At 38.5% G+C, this 19,856-nt stretch overlaps 1 protein-coding gene across 1 annotated transcript in view; it reads right to left on the bottom strand.

Annotated features, from left to right (window-relative positions):
* The window catches only part of LOC307144149 (heparan sulfate glucosamine 3-O-sulfotransferase 3A1), a 45,458-nt gene extending 28,961 nt beyond the window's left edge, over positions 1–16,497 (bottom strand). The window contains exon 1 of the mRNA XM_079846188.1: positions 15,486–16,497. Within this exon, the coding sequence (XP_079702314.1) occupies positions 15,486–16,072 (587 nt within the window). The 5' untranslated portion in view covers positions 16,073–16,497. The remainder of the gene's footprint in view (positions 1–15,485) is intronic.
* Positions 16,498–19,856: the final 3,359 nt, after the last annotated feature.

The following is a 19,856-nucleotide window of genomic DNA, read 5'->3' as shown; positions in this document are numbered from 1 at the left end:
TCTCTCTTTATCACCATTCACAATCTGAATAGTTTTTCATTCTAAGTACACTGCAAAGTTTCTGGATTGACATCCATATTTAAATGTTCTTTGAATCGGAAACTGCGATGATTGACAATGAAAAACCATTGTTTTCAGTTTTGTAATATTAAAAACGAAATTCCAAATTTCGGTACTGAGATTCCAAATTTCAGTATTGAAACTCCAGTACCGAAATTTGTACAGAGATTTGACTGGTATTGCTACGACTACTGACATTTTAGTACAGTGATAACCCTAGTTTGGAAAGTCATAGAGTGATTCTGATATTATATGAACGCACCACAAAGTTCCTTCCAAAGACAGTCTATTCATTCGGCGGCCATATTTACAACTCCTCCGGGCAGCTATTTTGAGCATCCAAGACCAAGTGGAATTTAAATGGGGGAATCCTGAAATCTCAAAAACTTACAATTTAATAGCATATTTCAAATCAGCAACAAAATCAGAGCTGTCCCATAAATGTTGTTTCTCATGCTCAATAGCATCAAAAAAAGCTTTTTTAGGCTAGACCAGACAATGCTAATGTGCAGTCTTAAATGCGAGTAAGAACCAGAGATTCTAACAGCAATGACACAATGACTTTACCAATCAGCGATTGGGTCTTTTACTTTAGAAGGTGGGAAATATTCTGCCATATTGTGCGTCGCATATTCTCCCATTCATAAGTAATAGGAGTGAACCGTCTTTCAAAATCTATAGTCTGACACACCATCAATCTCTTAAAAAAATGGTAAGTTGTCACTAGATTTGTTCTAAATGTGTTTATATGGTTGTTCTTTCAGAGCTTGCCTTGCAGGCAGAAGTTAAACTGGGCTGACCCACACACAATTACATTTTTCACTTGGCATTTCTCTGCAATTCTCCCTCTCTGTCTTGTTTTCTCTCTGATTCACAGTGGCATAGAGACACCACAAGACTGGCATGGTTTGTACTACTGGCACGGGTCACATGGAAAGATAACACACACATTGCACACAGCAGCTCTCAGGACACCCACAGCGTTAAACACCTAACAATAAGAACCACATCAACACTAGTGCAAACTAATAATTTAAAACAGCTCTTATATTTCAAATGTGGCTGAGGAACAAAGTAATGCCAAAAACGCAAGAAAAAGTCTACTTTTAAAGAGGCCTTTGTGCTGCATTCATGAATGGAAGTGGTTATAATGGTTCATTTTCACCAGATGGTTAAGATATTAAATGTCACTTAATTAATATAATCTTACCAGAAAAGTGTTTGTTTTACAAATTTTAACCATTTTTGTAATTTAACAATTATTTCAGGATTGAATAGGAACTACTGATCTATTTTCTGGTTTTCCGAGTGTTGTCTCTCTCTCATGTCTGTCTTAGGGTGGAAAATTGCTCTCTTTTTCTCTCTCTCTCTCTCCTTCTCTCTCCTGTGATAAAGCTGTTGCCTGTGCACTGGGAAAGTGAAATCCATCATGCGACGGAAAAGGCTTATTCCACCATTCCGCCCCATTGAGGCCCGTAACACGTATGTGCTCTTACCATGCATCATTTACCCACAACACCCCTCTCTCTCTCTCTCTCTCTCTCTCTCTCTCTCTCTCTCTCTCTCTCTCTCTCTCTCTCTCTCTCTCTCTCTCTCTCTCTCACTTTGAGTCTGGTCTCGGTACCGTCTTTTGGCGCGCTGTAGCGACAGCTTTGCTCACATGCAGTCTTTTGCAGGATTGATCTATTGTAGTTGTTTTTTTGTGGGTAGTTTTGTTCAGCGCTGGTGGGTCTAGTTCACAGACATCAGCGGCTCCTTTATATTGTCAAGACTCCCTTTGCATTGTTCCTGCAGGCTCTGCACGACCATAAACCCACATGCACTTCTGCTGCCAAGTGCTTGGTGTACTATTTCAACTTCTTTATGACAGGATAACGCTTTGCTACCACTTTCGAGGTTTTTCTAAGGAGAGAGAGGGGAATCTGCAGAGGAAGGTGAAATGATACTAAATTGCTGCGAGTGCTGAAGTCTGAGCTGCTTTGGTTGATACATTGAGAACCGCCCTAGGTTAGTTTGTTTTAAAATATACAAAAACATCAGCCAGCGTAGTTTGACAATGCTCAAAGCGAATAAACAAAAATTTACATTTACAGACATGCCCTTAAGAGCTTGTTGAATAAATTGCTCTGTATATCTGTGAAGGTTTCACAATTTTTTGGCAATAAAACCACTCGCCTCCACTTAGATGAAACTATTCTTCATTGGCAAAACAAGCAAACGCAGCTGTTGTTAATGTATGCTACCAAGACCTGTTGTTTCCTGTAGCTTTGTGTTGTTATGCAGTAATTCACTTCAAGAATCAGTAAAGGAGCGTTTGCACTGACAGAGATTAGATGGAGGTCACCATGTTGCAGTACAACACTACTACAGTTGCTAGTTGGCTACAGATTTCTCCTTGAGTATCCAACTGTTGAAGGTGGATCACACAAGTACCTGTTGCTCATGTCCCCTAAAATCCCCAACGCTGCGTCTGAAATCGAATACTTCTCTACTATATAGTATGCGAAAAACAGTACGCCAACAGTTTAGTATGTCCGAATACATAGTATTCGAAAAGCAGTAGGCGAAAAGTCCCCGGATGCCAATTCCAACGAGATTCTGAAGTGCGCATTCGATGGACACTTTACTATCCCATGAGGCCATGGGAGAAGATTTATGAATGGAGGTGAAGGGACGCAACTGATGCTGGTAGGTCACATGATAATGACAACATGGCGAATGTATGTCCAGATTACATTCATACTACATGCATTCATACTATGTAGAACATACTTTTTTAACGTTCAAATTCATATAGTACCTACTCGGACAGTACACGATTTTGGAAGCAGGTCAACTCTTATTGACAACAGTCACTTTGTCACTGTGAATTGCGGCAAACGTAAACACTAAAGGGATACAAATCCCTTAAAGGGATTTGCTCACCCTCATGTTGTTCCAAACCTTTCGGTGAATAAAGACTTTTGATCTGTTTCTCACAAAGTTATACGACTTCAGAAGACTTGGAATATAGTGCATTACTTGCATGAAACACTTTTAACCATTGTATTAGGTTGTAGGTCAGTTTGACCCATTTTTTGGTGAGTTGAACCGGGTAATCTATGACTTTCTCACATTTGGGGTCATGAAAATACCCCTAAAGTTTCAACACACTAATTACAATTATTATGATTGTGGGTCAATTTGATGGTTAAAGGCAGTTTCTCAAATACCCTATAAAGGTATTTACATTCATATTTATGCATTTGGCAGATGCTTTTATCTAAAGAAACTTACACTGCATTGAAGGCAATCTCTTTTTTATCAGTTCACTTCATTCATTTTTAATTTGCTGGGAATGGAACTCATGATTTTGGTTGTGCTCACTGTTTGAGCTTCAGGAGTGTTTTTCAACAAGTGTTTTTTTGCCACAAAGAAGTGTATTTTTCTGTTTAATTTGTTAAAATGCTTTTAAAAACATCAAAAATTACAATACTCTTCATAATATTGTTTTAGTTTGTGAAAACCAAGCCTGTAGTGCTCCTGTCAGAAATTGAAGCTTCCGTGCCTCGATCGCCCCCCGGTGGCCGGTCCCAGTATAGCTCCTAAACCCCGCCTCTATTTGAATGGAGAGCGAGACACACTAAACAATTAAATTACACTTCAAATAATTGTTTCCTAAAGATGGTTTCTGTCATTTTAGGCAGTTTTTATGACGATAATTTCATTTCAAGTGTTCATTTTTTAAATAAGTTTAGTTTTAGTGAGTTATTTGATGCTATAAAAACGGGGGTGTGACGTCATGATTGACAGCTGAGATTGACGGCTTCTCTGAGTGAAGTTGTCACTGAGGCACTAACGGACTTTTTTCAGGATTTTTGGGAGGAGATTGGAGCTTAAGCTTTAATTTCTACATTCCCATAACTGTTTATTTCACACCAACACAATTAATTATTCTGCATCTGTGAGAGTGTGGGCGGGCTTTTGATAATCGCGCCTCTACTTCCTGTTCTCTACTGCGCAACTCCGGTCCCGAGATCGCTACTGCGCAGACTCGGTCCCAAGATGTCAGCGCCGTGAGCGGGCCTATGAAAGCTTCAACTATGGTCAACGGAAGTCAATGAAGTCGCGTCGTCCATATTTTTTTACGGTCTATGGTGAAAACCTAATGGCTAAAAATATTTTTTAAATATCATGTACATATTTTTTTTGTAGAGTGCGAGAAGAATTAATGATAAAAGTTTCTCATTTTCTCAGTGATTTTATGTTAATTGTATTTTCAATACCCATTTTTTTAAAGGGTAAAAAATATATATATAGGGTGAATTAAGTCAGAATACTACGTTTTCTTATGAAAAATGTATCATTTGTTGCAAGCCTGTTTTGAGACGTAACGTGAATGGAGCTTTTGGATACATAAGCATTGTTCTGCTCTTCGATGATGTGCCATACAACATAAAAAAGTTGCCTAGATACCATCTCTGTAGTTAAAAATAGCCCTAACAGTTTTCTCGTGATCAAAGCCTACACAAATCGAACAACATAAACAAGTGGTGACACCCGACTTGTCAGTAACTGATCCCTTGCATTCCCATCTGTGTCTGCATGAGGGTCACACTCATGGCATACATCTCTCGCCTTTTAGAGTTGTTCCCTGTGACCTGTAACCTGCAAATTATCAATCCCTTTTCCCACTCATCATCAAAGCCTGCTTGCTGTCATCTTAGTGGCAAAAGTTGCAAATTTGTGTCCTGCTAAGCCATGTTCAGATTGTGAGGTAGCTGTGGCAGATAATGGCATCAGGTGTGTGTGTGTATGTGTGTGTGTGCGTGTGTGTGTGTGTGTGTTTGTGTATGGAGGTGTCTGTGGAGCAGTCTACACCTGCTCTCTCTCTTCAGTGCCCACTGGGGGCTGGATTCCCAGAATGCCTTTCAGGCAGCTGTTGACAGCCAGCACTGTGCCCTGGCCCCCCAAACGGCTCTGGGGATCAGATGCTTAAGAGGCGGTTTGAGTGTGTGTATTTGAGGGGGTGAACACAATGTGTGTTCTGCTGAGAAAGTCATAAGACACTTGTTGTAAGTGTGTATGTGTGTGTCCTTGTTTGTGTGTGTGTAAGTGCATGTATATTTGGGTTGGGTCTTAAATATGTGGCAGTACTGTGTATATGTATGACTATCTTGCACTAAATCTGTGATTTCCATAATGCATTATACTTTAGATCCTTGTATAAGTGTTTTATATAAACTTTAAATTATTATTATATTATATTATAATACATGCTAATACAATGAAGTACAAATGCTTTATTTTACACAAATAACAATATATTATATTTACTAGATATTTGTATAATAGTCCTAAGAGATATATAATAGCCCTATATCATTTTGATACCAAATAATGCATTATACTTTAGATCCTTGTATTAGTGTTTTATGTTTACATATTATATTATATTACTTATATTATACACGCTAATACAATGATCTAATAAAATAATAATAATGTGTTTATTTTATACAGTATAGTGCCTTTCTGAAAACTCAAGGTCGCTTAATCTAAAGTATTATATCTATATATTTTTATGATATCCCTAGATAGTCAGAAGCCCTATATAAGTTTGATACTAGGATGTAATGTATCAAAGCAGTATTGTGAGGGAAATGAGTGTGTGTATACATGCAATACATGTTAAGCATAAAACATTGATTATGCTTAACAGGCAATTCTCGAGTTTGTGTGCCCGTATAATCTTAGTGAAAGTGGTAAACAGATTTGGCTTGCTGTTTGCTATAGAGGGGCTCGGAGAGGATATTCTACCCGAGCTCCGATTGCCCCCCTATAACAGGCAAAATTGTACAATAGGAGGAGCAGGGGAGGAGAAGGGGTTGCTGCAGGAACTAAAAATGGGAAGAAGTAAGCTGCTGGTTTTATACCTTGGTATTAATTGGAAGATCAGATGGGCGTACTCCTCCCGAAATTACGTTTAATAACTTCACAAGTTGTCACGTTAACTTCTTTCCTTCTTAAAGTCTTATGGTTTAAGCAAAACATGATTGCTCGTTGTTGCCTATTACCAAGATTTCACTTGGCTTGCAAGCTAATTTTGAATATTTAATAAGTTTATGTCTGTAAGAGATAAAACAAAACTAAACAATGATTTCAAGATGTCATGTAAATGTAGTTTTTGGCTTTTGATTTTCCTACGGTTCAAGTAATTTCGAAGTCTGTCATCTAAGTAAACACTGATTTTGAAATTGGCATACAGGACAAAAGTGAAGCAAATTGTGTGAGACTTTCTCCTGCTAGGCACAGTTTGAATCGTAATCCAATTATGACGTGATGCATCGTGGCACCTGTATCGCAATGTCCATTGTATTGTGAGGTAGTTGGGGCGTACGCAGCCATAGTCTATGCATGTGTATATCAGATTGCATGCGTACACATTCTCTGAACAAGAGTTGAGAGACCTCTTGAGTTGAGACCCCTGACATTAATTGTCACCCTCCTGAAGCCAAGTCAAAGTCCTTCGCTTTACAGATCCAGTTACTGACCCCTCTCACCTCCAAACATGACCTACATAAAAGTTATGCACCTTCCTGTGACCCGCGTCTGTACACACACACAAACAAGCACATTTATATACTCTCAGCTTCTCGTTGTAAATCACATGGTTCTACGTGGCTTAAGGTTTAGTGGCTGGCATCTTGCTTTACAAAAGAAACTTTTAGTCAATTTTATTTAAGGGGTGTGTTTACATGTGCAATTTTACACTGGTTTTAAACCTGTTGTTACCGGAGAGAAAAAAAATGCTTTGAGCAAAATGCGATCAGCATACCTATAGTTATCTAAAAGTGTCTGGAAAATTGTAATTATGTAGTCTAACTATTTAACCGTCTACTGAACTTCATAAGAAATGCAGAGATAGATGAGAGTGTTTTTCTGTATATTTGCGGTAACTTGAGCGAACGTCACAGCGGTGCCCCTAGCCAAACCAGATCAAACGCCTACACACACGCACAGGGGTCTCTTTGTTCAATGTGATCTCATGTCCCAGCTGGCTTATGTCATCCTAGCACTGCAACATTACAGTACAACCTGCCCCAAGGCTGGCTCAGGTAGAAAACACTATAATAAACTAATAAAGCACATGCAGGTGTGTGTGTGAGCAGGTGAATGAGGCACCCCTATAAGAGTGTGTAGCTCAGTGTATGAGATGTATACATGTTTTTCATTGTTCTTGCACCTTGAGTTCAGCAAAAAAAAATTTTGATCTCATTAGTATTTTGAAAAGTCTAGTGGTTCAGGTATAGCCTACTACGTACTACGCCTACAATGATGGCAATATCCGAAATCCTTGTCCTTGTGGGAAAATTTTTTGTTCCCCATGAGGAAAACCACTTATAAATCTTACAGAATTATGTTTTTCAAATGTAAAAATGCAGAGTTTTCTGTAATGAGTAGATTTACTGGTAGGGCTAGGGGATATACAGTTTGTACAGTATAAAAATTATTATGTCTATGGAATGTCCACATAAAACATGGAAACCCAACAATTGTAGGCAATTTTTCATACTTATTGAGCTTTTGTGCTAGTTAAATTCCTCCAAACAAAGACTGCAAATGATGAATCTTGATTTCATCTATAAATACATTTGTAGGGATGCATCGTATATTGGTAACTTATCTGTTATTAGCCGATATTGGAGAATTGTATTACTATTATTATTACTAAGTATTCTTAAATAATATTTAATACTGTCAAAAACAATTGAATTAAAGGTTACAAAGGGGAATTTTCACCCTGTTGTCACTGTTATGTTCTGTTTTGTTCCTAGGACTTCCTGTTTTCATTTGTCACACGTTTCTTTATTCAGTTTCCCGCCACTCATCTGTCCCCATGGTTACCCTCCTGTGTCCTGTTAATTCACTCGTTTCTGTTTGTATTTAGTTCTCTCGTTTCTTTCAGTCTGGGTTCGGTCTCGTCTATGTATAGAGTGTGTTGCCTCATGTATGTCTCACACGAGTAACCTTAAACCTTCATTTGAGTATTTTACTTTATTTGAGTATTTTACTTTATTTGAGTATTTTACTTGCCTTCCTGCCTGAGCACACTGTGACACCTGTGATCACAGATCACATTTTATTGCAAATTACTGCAGAAAACCAGTTCATTCCAATGGGTTCAAATACTTTTTCTAGCCACTGTATCTATGAATACAATTGAGATCATGTTTGGTTGAGACAAGTCTGAAAAAATACTCCACCAGGCCGAATGTGAAACAATGTGTTGAATGCACATGTATATTACTGACAGTCCATTTTTACTGTACTCATGTGAATCTGTCCATATTTCCATTAACACAGGGGTTTTATTTTCCCAGGAACTTTGCCACTGCACTGTCAACCAGTGTGAAGTGAACACCATGTTCTGTGTACAAGGAACTCGGTCTGTGCCATGCATCAGTCAAGAACATTCCCCCTATTCCAGTGAAGTTCACACTACCCTCTGCCAACTGGCCAGCCAACCTCTCCACAGATTCTCCAAAAACTTCTCCTCAACACCTGCGACGAGAGATGCGTCTACCAGCTCCAAACAGAGCCGTGTTTAAAAGCCTGCTACTCACTTAATCACAAACTGACTTTACAAGTCAAACCCTGTTGCTGAGAATACTATTAATGTTCACAGACATTTGGGGTCGACAGAGCTTGTGATTTTGCTGGCTAGTTTATTTGCACAATGCAAACTTCAGCTTAGGATAGTTTAAGGAGAAAAAATGTCCTACGTTTCTACAGACATGTGGCCTAGGTTTTTTTTTTCCACATTTTCTAGCCTGAATTTTTAAAGAGGTTTTAATGTAGTTTGAATGGCTATGCTTTGATATGCGTTCCTTGAATCCACTTGAGAGAAGCCCTCACCGCAGGGGCTACCGAGGGGGAAGAGTGCAAAGAAACAAAAGTGCACAAGCTCTCCAGATGTGTAATTACTTAATTTCCTCACATATAAAACAGTGCTATAATTAAAAGGAAGTATGCGATTTACCGCAAGTATAGTGGCCCAAAAAATTCTTGAACAAATTCAGTGTGTGACTATTAGTACAATAGCAAAAAACGGAAAAAAATATTTCAGATCCTTTTGTTTTCGTTTTCTTTCGTCGCCAATTTATTTGGCTGTTGCGATTTGTGTTCCTCAGATGGCATGTTTCTGTGTGGTGACACTGAATGTGCTGTAGTACATTGTGAAACTTGAAAGGGATAGCTCACCCAAAAATGTTTAATTCTTTAATCATTTACTCGCCCTTATTTTACAAACCTGTATGAGTTTCTTCTGTTGAACTCAAAAGAAGATATTTTGAAGAATGTTGGTAGCCAGACAGTCGATGGTAGCCATTGATTTTCATACTGTTTTTTTTCCTATGGAAGTACCTTCAACTGTCTGGTTACAGGGTGAGAAAATGATTTTTGGGTGAACTATCCCTTTAAATGCACTACAATTTGGGGTCAGCAGGGTTATTTCTTAAAGAATTTAATACTTTTATTCAGCAAGGATACATTCAATTGATCAAAAGTTACAGCAAAGATGTTTACATTATTACAAAAATGCTGTTCTTTTGAACTTTCTATTCATCAAAGAATCTTTAAAAAGATATAGTATTGTTTTCACAAAAATACTAAGCAAAACTGTTTTAAACATATAATAAGAAATAACATGATAATAAGAAATGTTCCTTGACCAGCAGCATATTAGAATGGAGGATCTGAAGACTGGAGTAATAATGCTGAAAATTCAGCTTTGCCATAATTACTTTTTTAGAATATATTAAAATAGGAAATATGAGCATAAGAGACTTCTTTCAAATCATTAAAGAAATCTTACCAACCCCAAACTTTTGAACAGTATGCAGACTCTAAAGGTCAGTTCACACCCAGGGCCAGAATTACTGAAAAAGGGCAAATTAGCATGAGAGTGCAATTCCAAAAAGTGCTGGGAGAAGAAAGTTCAGCACTTGATCTACTGACAACGTGCAAAATAAAGAACACAGACGCAGCCTGATCATTTCCATAATAACCAATGCAGTCTACCAGTTAGCATCTGGTTTAAGACGTGTTTTTGGGCGGTAAATAATGGCGCAAACACCAGTAAATTGACAAGTGCAAATCTTAGTAAATCACCTTGCATGATTCATTTAAATACTCTCCTCCCATAAATTTTGCGTCTGAAAGGGAAACACCAACAAATGCATATGCAATAAGGTCAGCCACAAAAATAACTCTGTCTTCGCCTTTTCAGCGCTAATTTTCACTGCGTGTCTTTAGTAAATCCTGACAGTAGTTTTTCAATGCCAACAGGGGGTTTGTGCTGGCGCAAGGTGTTAGTAAATCTGGCCCCAAGAACAACAACTATAATGATAACTATAAGGATGACTATATTAGTATATGTGTCCACGCCGACACATCACGAAGGGTTAGTTCACCCAAAAATGAAAATTAGTTCATGATTTACTCATGCAGTTCAAAATGCTTACGCTAAGTCTGACGACATTGCACACCACTTACGCTCGTCAGACGTAGCATAAGCATTTTGAATACAGAAGACGGTCCGCCGGAAGTTAGAATTTTTACTTTATAAAGTTTTAAATATAGATATTTTCCTTACACAAACGCATTGCTTCAGAAGGCCTTTATTAACCCCCCGGAGCCGTCCGCCCAGCTTTTCATTTTTAGGTGAACTAACCCTTTAAGCGTGCTGCAGTTTTGTCGTTTACCGCTTTAAATGCTCAAGCTCTTAAATCAAGATGGATTCTGATTGGCTGTCAACATTTTTATCATTTATCAGCTGGGAAAATAAATTGTTCTGAAAGTAATTCCAACTATACCGTTTCTCTGTGCAGTTATCGTTAGATGTGGTGTGGACTATGTAAGGAATAATTGACGACGGGCCGTTCAATTATTAGAATAATAATACACACCCGAGGTGGTGATGCGGTCACGACGCAAAGCGGAGTGGCCGTTACACCTCGGGTGTGCATTATTGTTCTAATAATTGAACGCCCCGGAGTCAATTATTCCGCTTATACTACGGTTACCACACCTCAAGACATCGATCCGAAGATATATTTAAAGGGATTCGTCCGGTTTTTGTACTTAAATAGCTATTGTGAGTAGGACTATTTCTTCCGCGTCTCATCCAACGGCTCTTTTGCTAGTTCCGAAACGTCATTTTAAAGCTGTTAACGAAGGCTTGAGCCCCTGATGGCATTCTTCTGCAGTTATTAATAAAGTTATTAGAACGAGAGAGAGAGAGAGAGAGAGAGAGAGAGAGAGAGAGAGAGAGAGAGAGAGAGAGAGAGAGAGAGAGAGCGAGTGCTTGTGTGAATTAGGCTCCCTCTGTGCGTCTCTAAACAGCTGTTATTACCTCGCTAGTGAAAAAATGTCACGTCTAGCCTTTAAGTGTCTCCACTATATAGGCTAACTGATCAAATCGTCAGGGCAGCGCTGACACCGTTCTGTGCAAACTGTAGTGCGTGTGCGAGCACGTGTGATTTCAGTAATGAGACAGAAAAGCTTGCCTTTGATGTCCGCTTCTGTCTGTTGGTTTTCATCTGGACTGTCTAATACTGCTGCCGCCCAGTTGTTGAACGTTTTATATTCACCGTCAATATTAAGATTTACTTTAGGAAAATCGTCTGTCATATTGTTGTTTTTTAGTCCTGTAATTTCCGTTATTACAGTTAACTATGCGAAGTGATATGGAACTGTAATGCGGTCAAGAGAGCTGCTGGAACTACGTTCGCTGTGCATCTCCCAGAAAATAATTGCACACCTCAGAACGTTCATCAGCCAATCAGATTCAAGCATTCAACGGCGTAGTATAATCTTGTATATTTAGAATGATTTTTAGATCGTTATGGTTAAAGTTATCATCCTTGGTGTGAATGGGCCTTAAGACTATACACTCTAAAAAAAAAGGTTCTATATGGCACTAAAAGTGTTTTTTTGTCGTAATCATAGAGGAACCACTTTTGGTGCTATATAGCACCATATCTTAACATGTTCTGGATATGGTAGCGGTGCTATAGCACCTTTGGCAGTGGTGCTATATAGCACCTTAGCAAAAGAACCACTGAAGAACCGTTGAAGAACCACTGAAGCACCAAAAATGGTGCTATACAGCACTTAAAATTGGTCCCCTATGATTACGAGCTAAGAACCAATTTTAGTGCCATATAGAACCTTTTTTTTTAGAGTGTAAGGTAAAATGTGACTTGAAAGTTTACTATATATTTTCTCACTTTATTAAATGTCTGTATGGAATACAATATCTACTGAAAGAGTCAGATGTTTCAGACCAATGGTAAGAGATTCTGAGATGAAGCACAACTAGCCATTTAAACAATGAAATACACCCCATGGACACAACAGGTTTCTGGAAGGTTGATTTCAGAAGATTTGATTGAAAGAGACTTTCATTTAAGCAAAGCCCACTCATTACATCAAGTCTTTCAGATGATCTCTTTTTGCACTCAAAGAACAGATTTCCATAATAAAAGCTCCGGGGTTTAAGTGGGATTGTCTCAGCACAAGACAGAGAAAGTTTTGTGTAGAGCTTGTGTAAACTCTGTCAAAATGGAAGCCGATGAACTCTGTCAATTATTAAAAGAAGGGTTTCATTGGTAGCCCAAATAAATAACGTGCCTTTCATAATATATAATCTAATACTCAATGTTTTACCTCTCACAGATGTTCTGGCCGCGTGTCTGATTTCACCATTCACAGATGGGTGAGTAATGTTTTGACAAGCAACCACAACACTGATATTTGTAGTAGCACAGATGCAGTCTGGCAACGCTGCAATTACTTTTTCATTATGTAGTGTTTGTTACTACAAACTGCTGAAAACTGTATAGCAAGAATGCTCAATCGAAGACTTTGAGAGTTTTTGCACCACCAATGGGACCGACCGAACACGAGCAACTAATTGACAAAACACACACACGTCTCACATTCCCACAGAAAAGCAAAGTTGTGTGATTCCTTCACAGTGTCCGTATCAGCCATTACGACATACAAAGGACCTTCATCCCTGCAGATGGAAGTTTCTGTGTTTAAACATTCACAGCCTAGCCTGAAAAGAGTCACATAATTCCAGCAAATTGGACACAGTGATTAGTGCAGGGAGAGAAAAAAAAAAAACAGAGCCCATTCATAACTTCAGCAGTCGGGAGAAACGCAATTATTCCCAGAGGGTTTGACAAAGGGTGAGAATTTATGCTGCAAAAGTAATTTTATGTATGTTTTCTTTATTTGCAAGACATTTGCACAGATCCATCAAACTGTCCTGCCTTGTGCATACATTTAGGAAATGTCTTTCAGCTCATTTGAAAAAAGAGAGCGAAGGAAAAACATTGGCCATGTAGTTTATTTCTTTATTTTTTCCTGTCTTGTAGAAAGTTGACACCCATCCCAGAGTGTTTAAGCTCAAGAAAAGCACAATTCTTAGCGTTTTCTATTAGCCTTCCACTCACTTTTTGTTCATTTTAACTGACGGACCTCCCGATACTTTTTAATCACACTTGTTGTTCATACTGTAAATGGACAAGTACTCTGGCACACGCTGTTATTTCTAGCAAATTTTGATGTTGCAGTTATTGTTTTCTAGTGTTATTTTACATCGAGGGCCCTTCCCTTTCTAAAGGATGGCTGGGTTTTACGACTACCAGGCCTGTTTTCTGAACCTTGTGACGCATTCCCAAGAATCCTGGCAACTCTTTTGGATGGATGGGATCCTCGTGGATATAACAAAGCACAAAGGATGAATAGAAGTGTATAGAAAGAGAGACTGCACGTTGATTAAGGGAGTGAGGGATTTATTTATTGTGTATTTATTAGTTTGTTTTTATCTGCTTTTGACAGAAAGTATTAGAAGGCATGATCCATTGGAGGAGAAAGAGAGTATTCGGGCAAGTTTGTCTTTGCAATTTTGCATGACCTGGTATGTTAACTAAATCTGGTGGTGAAATATACCTTGCGGAGACATACAGGTAACCTTTCATTACGATCATAATCCTTCTTAATAACAGAGCTGTGATGTCTAATATATGCCCCATTACACAGAACGGCAAAAGACAAGCTGCTGTTAAACTCTAACAGCAGCCTGAAGATATGTGAATGAACCGCGCACACACACCCACGCACACACACACACACACACACACACACACGGACCAAATGTAGAAAACATACAGATACATATAAAAAGTACAGTTTTCTTATTTCTTTAGTATATGTAATAACAAATATGACAAAATACACTTTTTTTTATTCAGTGTCTCACACTTTATAGACTTTCGTCATGTAATCTTAATTCTAAAAAGTTTAGGGAGAAATGGTGGCCAATAAATCATTGCATAAAACTTTTTATATAGTAAAAAAGTTTGATGGAAATACATATTTTTTAAGACATTTGTTTTCTTGGGGATCTTCTTCTAGTGATTGATAGAATAGCTATAAAATATATAAAAGAATAGCTTCTTTTTTATGTCATTTTTTATATTTTATTGAATTAGAAACAAATATTGACCTCAAACAGTTTTGCATTATGTAATGTTGTGAGGATGCTTTTTAGCTTATGCTCTCCCTTTAATTTGATGAATTTGATTAAGTTCAAAATACTCTAGCAAGTTATTTCCTATAATGACAGTGAGGAGTTGATTGTCATGGATTAGAAAATGACAATTGTTGGGTAAAAGGTATGTGGATTCGTGTGAAGCATTTGTGTTATTAATTAACTGTTAATACAGAAGTATTCAATCATAAGAGATGGTATTATTTGCATGTCTTTTAATAGTTTCCTTGTATTTGAATATATATTTTTTACCCACAAATAGTTTCTTATTAGCCAAAGTTAACGTAGGGTATTATTAAACTTATCGATTATATTTTATTGGCTATAGGCTGCATATTAAATATTTATGGTGTTACTTTTAGATTTGGCTCGTGTGTGTGTGTGTGTGTGTGTGTGTGTGTGTGTGTGTGTGTGTGTGTGTGTGTGTGTGTGTGTGTGTGTGTGTGTGTGTGTGTGTGTGTGTGTGTGTGTGTGTGTGTGTGTGTGTGTGTGTTTAACTTGTTGACCTTCCACAACAACTGACAAAGCTATAATACAGCGCTACAACAAAATTAATTAATATATTATTAATAATAAATAAATAATCATATTACTACTAATTTGAAGTTATATTATGATTACATCAAATACTATACAATACATTATTACATTTAACTAAATTAGGTTAAAAAGATAATTATGATAGGCCTAATGTTAATGTTTCTTAGTCATTAGGGGGAAACCTCTATTATACATATCTAACAATGATAACGTATATTTTTTAAATGTTGTGTACATTGGGTAGGCCTACATCATTATCACTGATCATAAGTTAACTTACCTGTACCAGTCCAGTCCGTTGTCATAGTTACGGTCGAAGAAGTGCGGCTCCGCTCCGACCGCGCGGATATCTGGATGCACGCGCAGAAACTCCAGCAGCGCGCGCGTCCCGCCTTTTTTCACGCCGATGATGATCGCCTGAGGCAGCTTCTTACTCCCCTCGCCTAACGAACTCAGTTTACCTGTATCAAAATACGAGCCCCTCGTCTCCAAATCTACGTCCAAAGAGTCTGACAGCTGTACGTTTGACTGAAAAATATGTTTCCCTGCCTCAATTTCAGGTAAATCCTCTTCACTGACACTTTCGAGCCGGTGGATTAATCTGTTGTGCCTCATCACCAGAGGTCTCGTGGAGGTCCATTTCTGAAAAAGTCTCTTTCTCCTCAGCGACCCAAAATCTTTAAGTTTCGAGGCGTGAAAATCCTCCGCCGGACCCGTGTCTCTCCTCTCCGTGGGCATACAGGTCCCGCATCGGTCCGTGAGGCAGTGGAGAAAGTACAGAGATGCGAGTATAGACAGCAACATGACCGCGAAGGTCTTAAAGATGCTCTTGGACGGAGGGTCCGAGAAGACGCGGCTAAATGCCATGTCGGTCCACGGGTGGCATGAGTTGGAGAGACAGCCATGCTAGACTGGCATTATTCGGTCTTGCCATCAAAAAATAAAGCAGTGTTTGGAGCTCGAGAGCATCAATGGTGGTTTAACAGTTCGTACGCGCCGCTCTCCAAAGACCCTCGCGCATATGTAAAGCTCGTTGTCGTTATGCTGTTATTATTCTGAGCATTAGATTAGTGAGATTTGTTGAATCACTATGTTTATAAGCGTGAATCATGATCCCTTTAATAGTTCGTTTAAATCCAAAAGAACCGCAACGAGTCAAAAGTGAAAAAACAAAACAAAAAACTAAATGTCTTTTTTTAAATCCATCCTTCTTCAAATGATTTGTGAAATTGGGATAAACTTTCATAGCACTAGTAGCTCACACGTGTGTGCCTTGTATCTAACTTCAGAATGACGTCACCTGAAGTGACTGACATACCGCGGTCCAATCAGGTTCCCCAAACCTTTCCAAAGCGCGTGTAATTTGCATTGCAGTAACCAATAGGATGCAGGAAGAGCAGGACAGACCCCGCCCACCTGTCAGTTCTGTTGAGGAACGGTCACGCTCGTGTTCAAAGCAAATGTCACTTTCAGCGCCCGTGGACACAGCCAAACAAATGTAGGTTTGAAGTTTACGCAAGGTGGTTGAAGACAATTCAAGAGAGATGGTTTGTGAAAATAACACCAGCATATTGACACAAATAAATAAATTTAACAGTAACTGCTCTGCTAAGACTTAATACATCGTATAAATATAATATTACGATTTTAAACATTACTTTGTAGTGAATTCCTTCCTTAATCTAATTAGAAATCAGGCCGAAATGCTCTGCTTGGAAATATTATATAGAATTTGAACTAATTCTTAACATATGATAAGCCATTGGATAGAGGAAAAATGTAGTATGAAACTGATACGTTGTTTGATCTCTTGTGCAAATGTGAGTTTAAACAGTCATGGTAATGGTTTAATAAGATTATTTCAGACATGCATTACTGCATGACTAAACCTATAAACATTATCTCCAAATTTACATTTTCTGCACTTCATCTGTGTGGATGGATAAGAATATCTGTTCGTTCTATCACAGTTTTCACCCCTATTTATCTTCTTTACAGACAGCCTATGTCACTGACAGATTTCGTAAACATTTGGCTCTTTTTTCATTTTCCTTAATCCGTCATTCTTACGCTTAGTCCACTTCAGGCCACCAAGGACGACCGTGATTTTTTTCCCCCTGTTGTTACCGTATTCTCTTTCTTTTTTAATAAGGAGAAGAACACAGTATGGTGAAATGAAAATAAAAGCAGCGCATTATTTCTTTACAAGTGAACAAGAACAGAACCAAATGTTTCACATCTGCTCCTGTAGTTTGCAGCATTACCATGAGAAAGCCAAAGGAGTGTTTCAATGCAGTACAGCCCACTGCTTCAGAATGGAGATGGAGACCTCAGTCAAAGCACCGGCTTGCTTGTGCCAGATGTCCCCGTGATGAGGACACAATGAAGGGGCTGACTCGCATTTAACAAATCACACCCTGGTCCTTTCGGCCATCCCGGGAGAAAGAAGAGGCAACAACCATAGTCGGGCCGTCCTCCTGTGATGCCCCGTGGGTCAAATGTTTTTGCACCACCATTATGTTCATGATAAAGGAATGTGCGGAGACGCCGTTGCTTAGTGGACAGGCCAGTCCACTGAAATTTAAAACACAGGCTAAGAGTAACATTTTCATTGCACAATATCATGCCAATGTTTATGTATTTTTTTTTTTTTTTTTTCTCTAAGTGCAGTTTGTATGTGCCTTTTCCGTAAAACGAGGAAATCTCAGCATAATTATACATTGGATTTGGTTTGAATAAAAAATGTAAGAGCATATGCAAATAATAGATATCTCTCTTTCATCTCGGTTATATTTACTCTGGATACTAGAGTGTACTGAATTGCAAAACAGACTCAAGGATTTGCAACAAATAATTGCAAGTGTCTGTTGTCATTTGTTTAGAGAGTTCAGATATATCCATTTTGAAACGCAATACGTTTATTAGGTTGATAACAGCTGTTATCTCTCTGTCTTGTTTTTGTTAATAGGATCTACAATGTTTTTATGGTCAGCAGCGAGCATAGCCTCAAGTACACAAAAAGACTTCTTATGCATCAGAAATGTGAATCCTGGGCCCCCTGGCATGCTGCAGTTTTCTCTGGACAGCTTTATGTGTGGATTTGGGACGTCTCAGCATGAAAGAGACATCTTTACGGCCAGTGCTGTCGGAAAAATACAGGGCAGGTAATACAGCTCACTCGTGCAACAGCAGAAGAAACAGAAGGGCATGTGAGGTAACTGTCCAGTAAAACTCTGATTGCTTATACACAAGGCAAGTCCTGTTTCAGAAAGGCAGATCATTAGGTAGATAGATAGATTAGTGTGCCTTATACAATATATGTGAACTTTTCCTGTAATACATGTTTGACTTGCACACACATTTGGAGCAAATGGTTAGTACATAAACACATCTGTGGTTCAGACATGCAAGTAAAGTGTTTTTCCGGAAGGATTTTCATTCTGATCTGCGGAAGTGCAAATAAATCATGCTCTTAGTCAAATTAAGATCAGATTTGAAATGCTGCTTAAAGCTTAGATCAAGATTGATTGCAAAGAACCGTGGCTTCTTTACATCAGATTTTATACCTTTATGAGTGCCAACAATAGACCCTAAATGTAAAATAGATTTCAAAGTGTGACAGTGTTCATTAATAAGATTTGAAATTCCTAATTAAGTGCAAACGTGATTAACTGTGTGTGTGCCACATCTCTGGGTGATAAGTGTGTGACACATTCCAACCTCTAAGAGGCAGCAAGACTCAATCCAACTTGAGGAAGTTTTGATGGGTGGAATTGAGAGGGAGAGACGGGATGGGGGTCATCCAGAGAATGACTAGTGCGTGTAAAACATGAATCATATTATTTGAAAAATGTGAGAAGATTCTTAAATGCTTCAAATGGATTTATGGAAACATGATACAGGACTTCCACATATCCAGTCCACAAAATAGAGATTCTAGCCGATAGAAATCATATTGAAACTTGTTAGATTTCCTGTGTATATCACTCTAATACAATACACTGGTCAGACTGTCTCTTTATCTCTCTCTCTCTCTCTCTCTCTCTCTCTCTTTCACATTGATCACACTAATGGGCCTGGCTTTGGAGATGAGTCTTGCAACCTCCCTGTGTGACTCTCATCTGAGGCCCTATGAGAAGATGACTCAGTCATTAGATGGATTGCTTTCTTACATAAACAAATGTTAGCCGTGTTCCCGACCGCCCTGTTACTCTGCTGTGGGACCAGAATCATATGTGATATCAGAAGTGTAGAGACCTAAACAAGCGCTTCCAGCTCATTAAAGGCCAGGCAGAGTGTAACCGTTCATTAAAAAGCGATACTAATGTGTGATTCATTTTGCCAATAAATGTCTCTTCGTTAATTTTAAGGTTTTTTAAAATGGATATATTGTATATAAAATAGGAAACTGAATTTGAGGTCAGAGACCAACCAATCAGAATTGACCCCCAGCTGACCCGTTACAAGCTACATTTTCAAAACATGATAACACAAATATATACACCAATCAGGCATAACAATATGACCTAATATTGTGTTGTCCCCCTTTTGCTGCCAAAACAGCCCCGACCTGTCGAGGCATGGACTCCACTAGACCCCTGAAGGTGTGCTGTGGTATCTGGCTCCAAGATGTTATCAGCAGATCCTTTAA

Source organism: Gobio gobio (assembly GCF_949357685.1).
Source record: "Gobio gobio genome assembly, chromosome: 20".
NCBI lineage: Eukaryota > Metazoa > Chordata > Actinopteri > Cypriniformes > Gobionidae > Gobio > Gobio gobio.
This window is presented reverse-complemented; position numbering and strand designations above follow the sequence as displayed.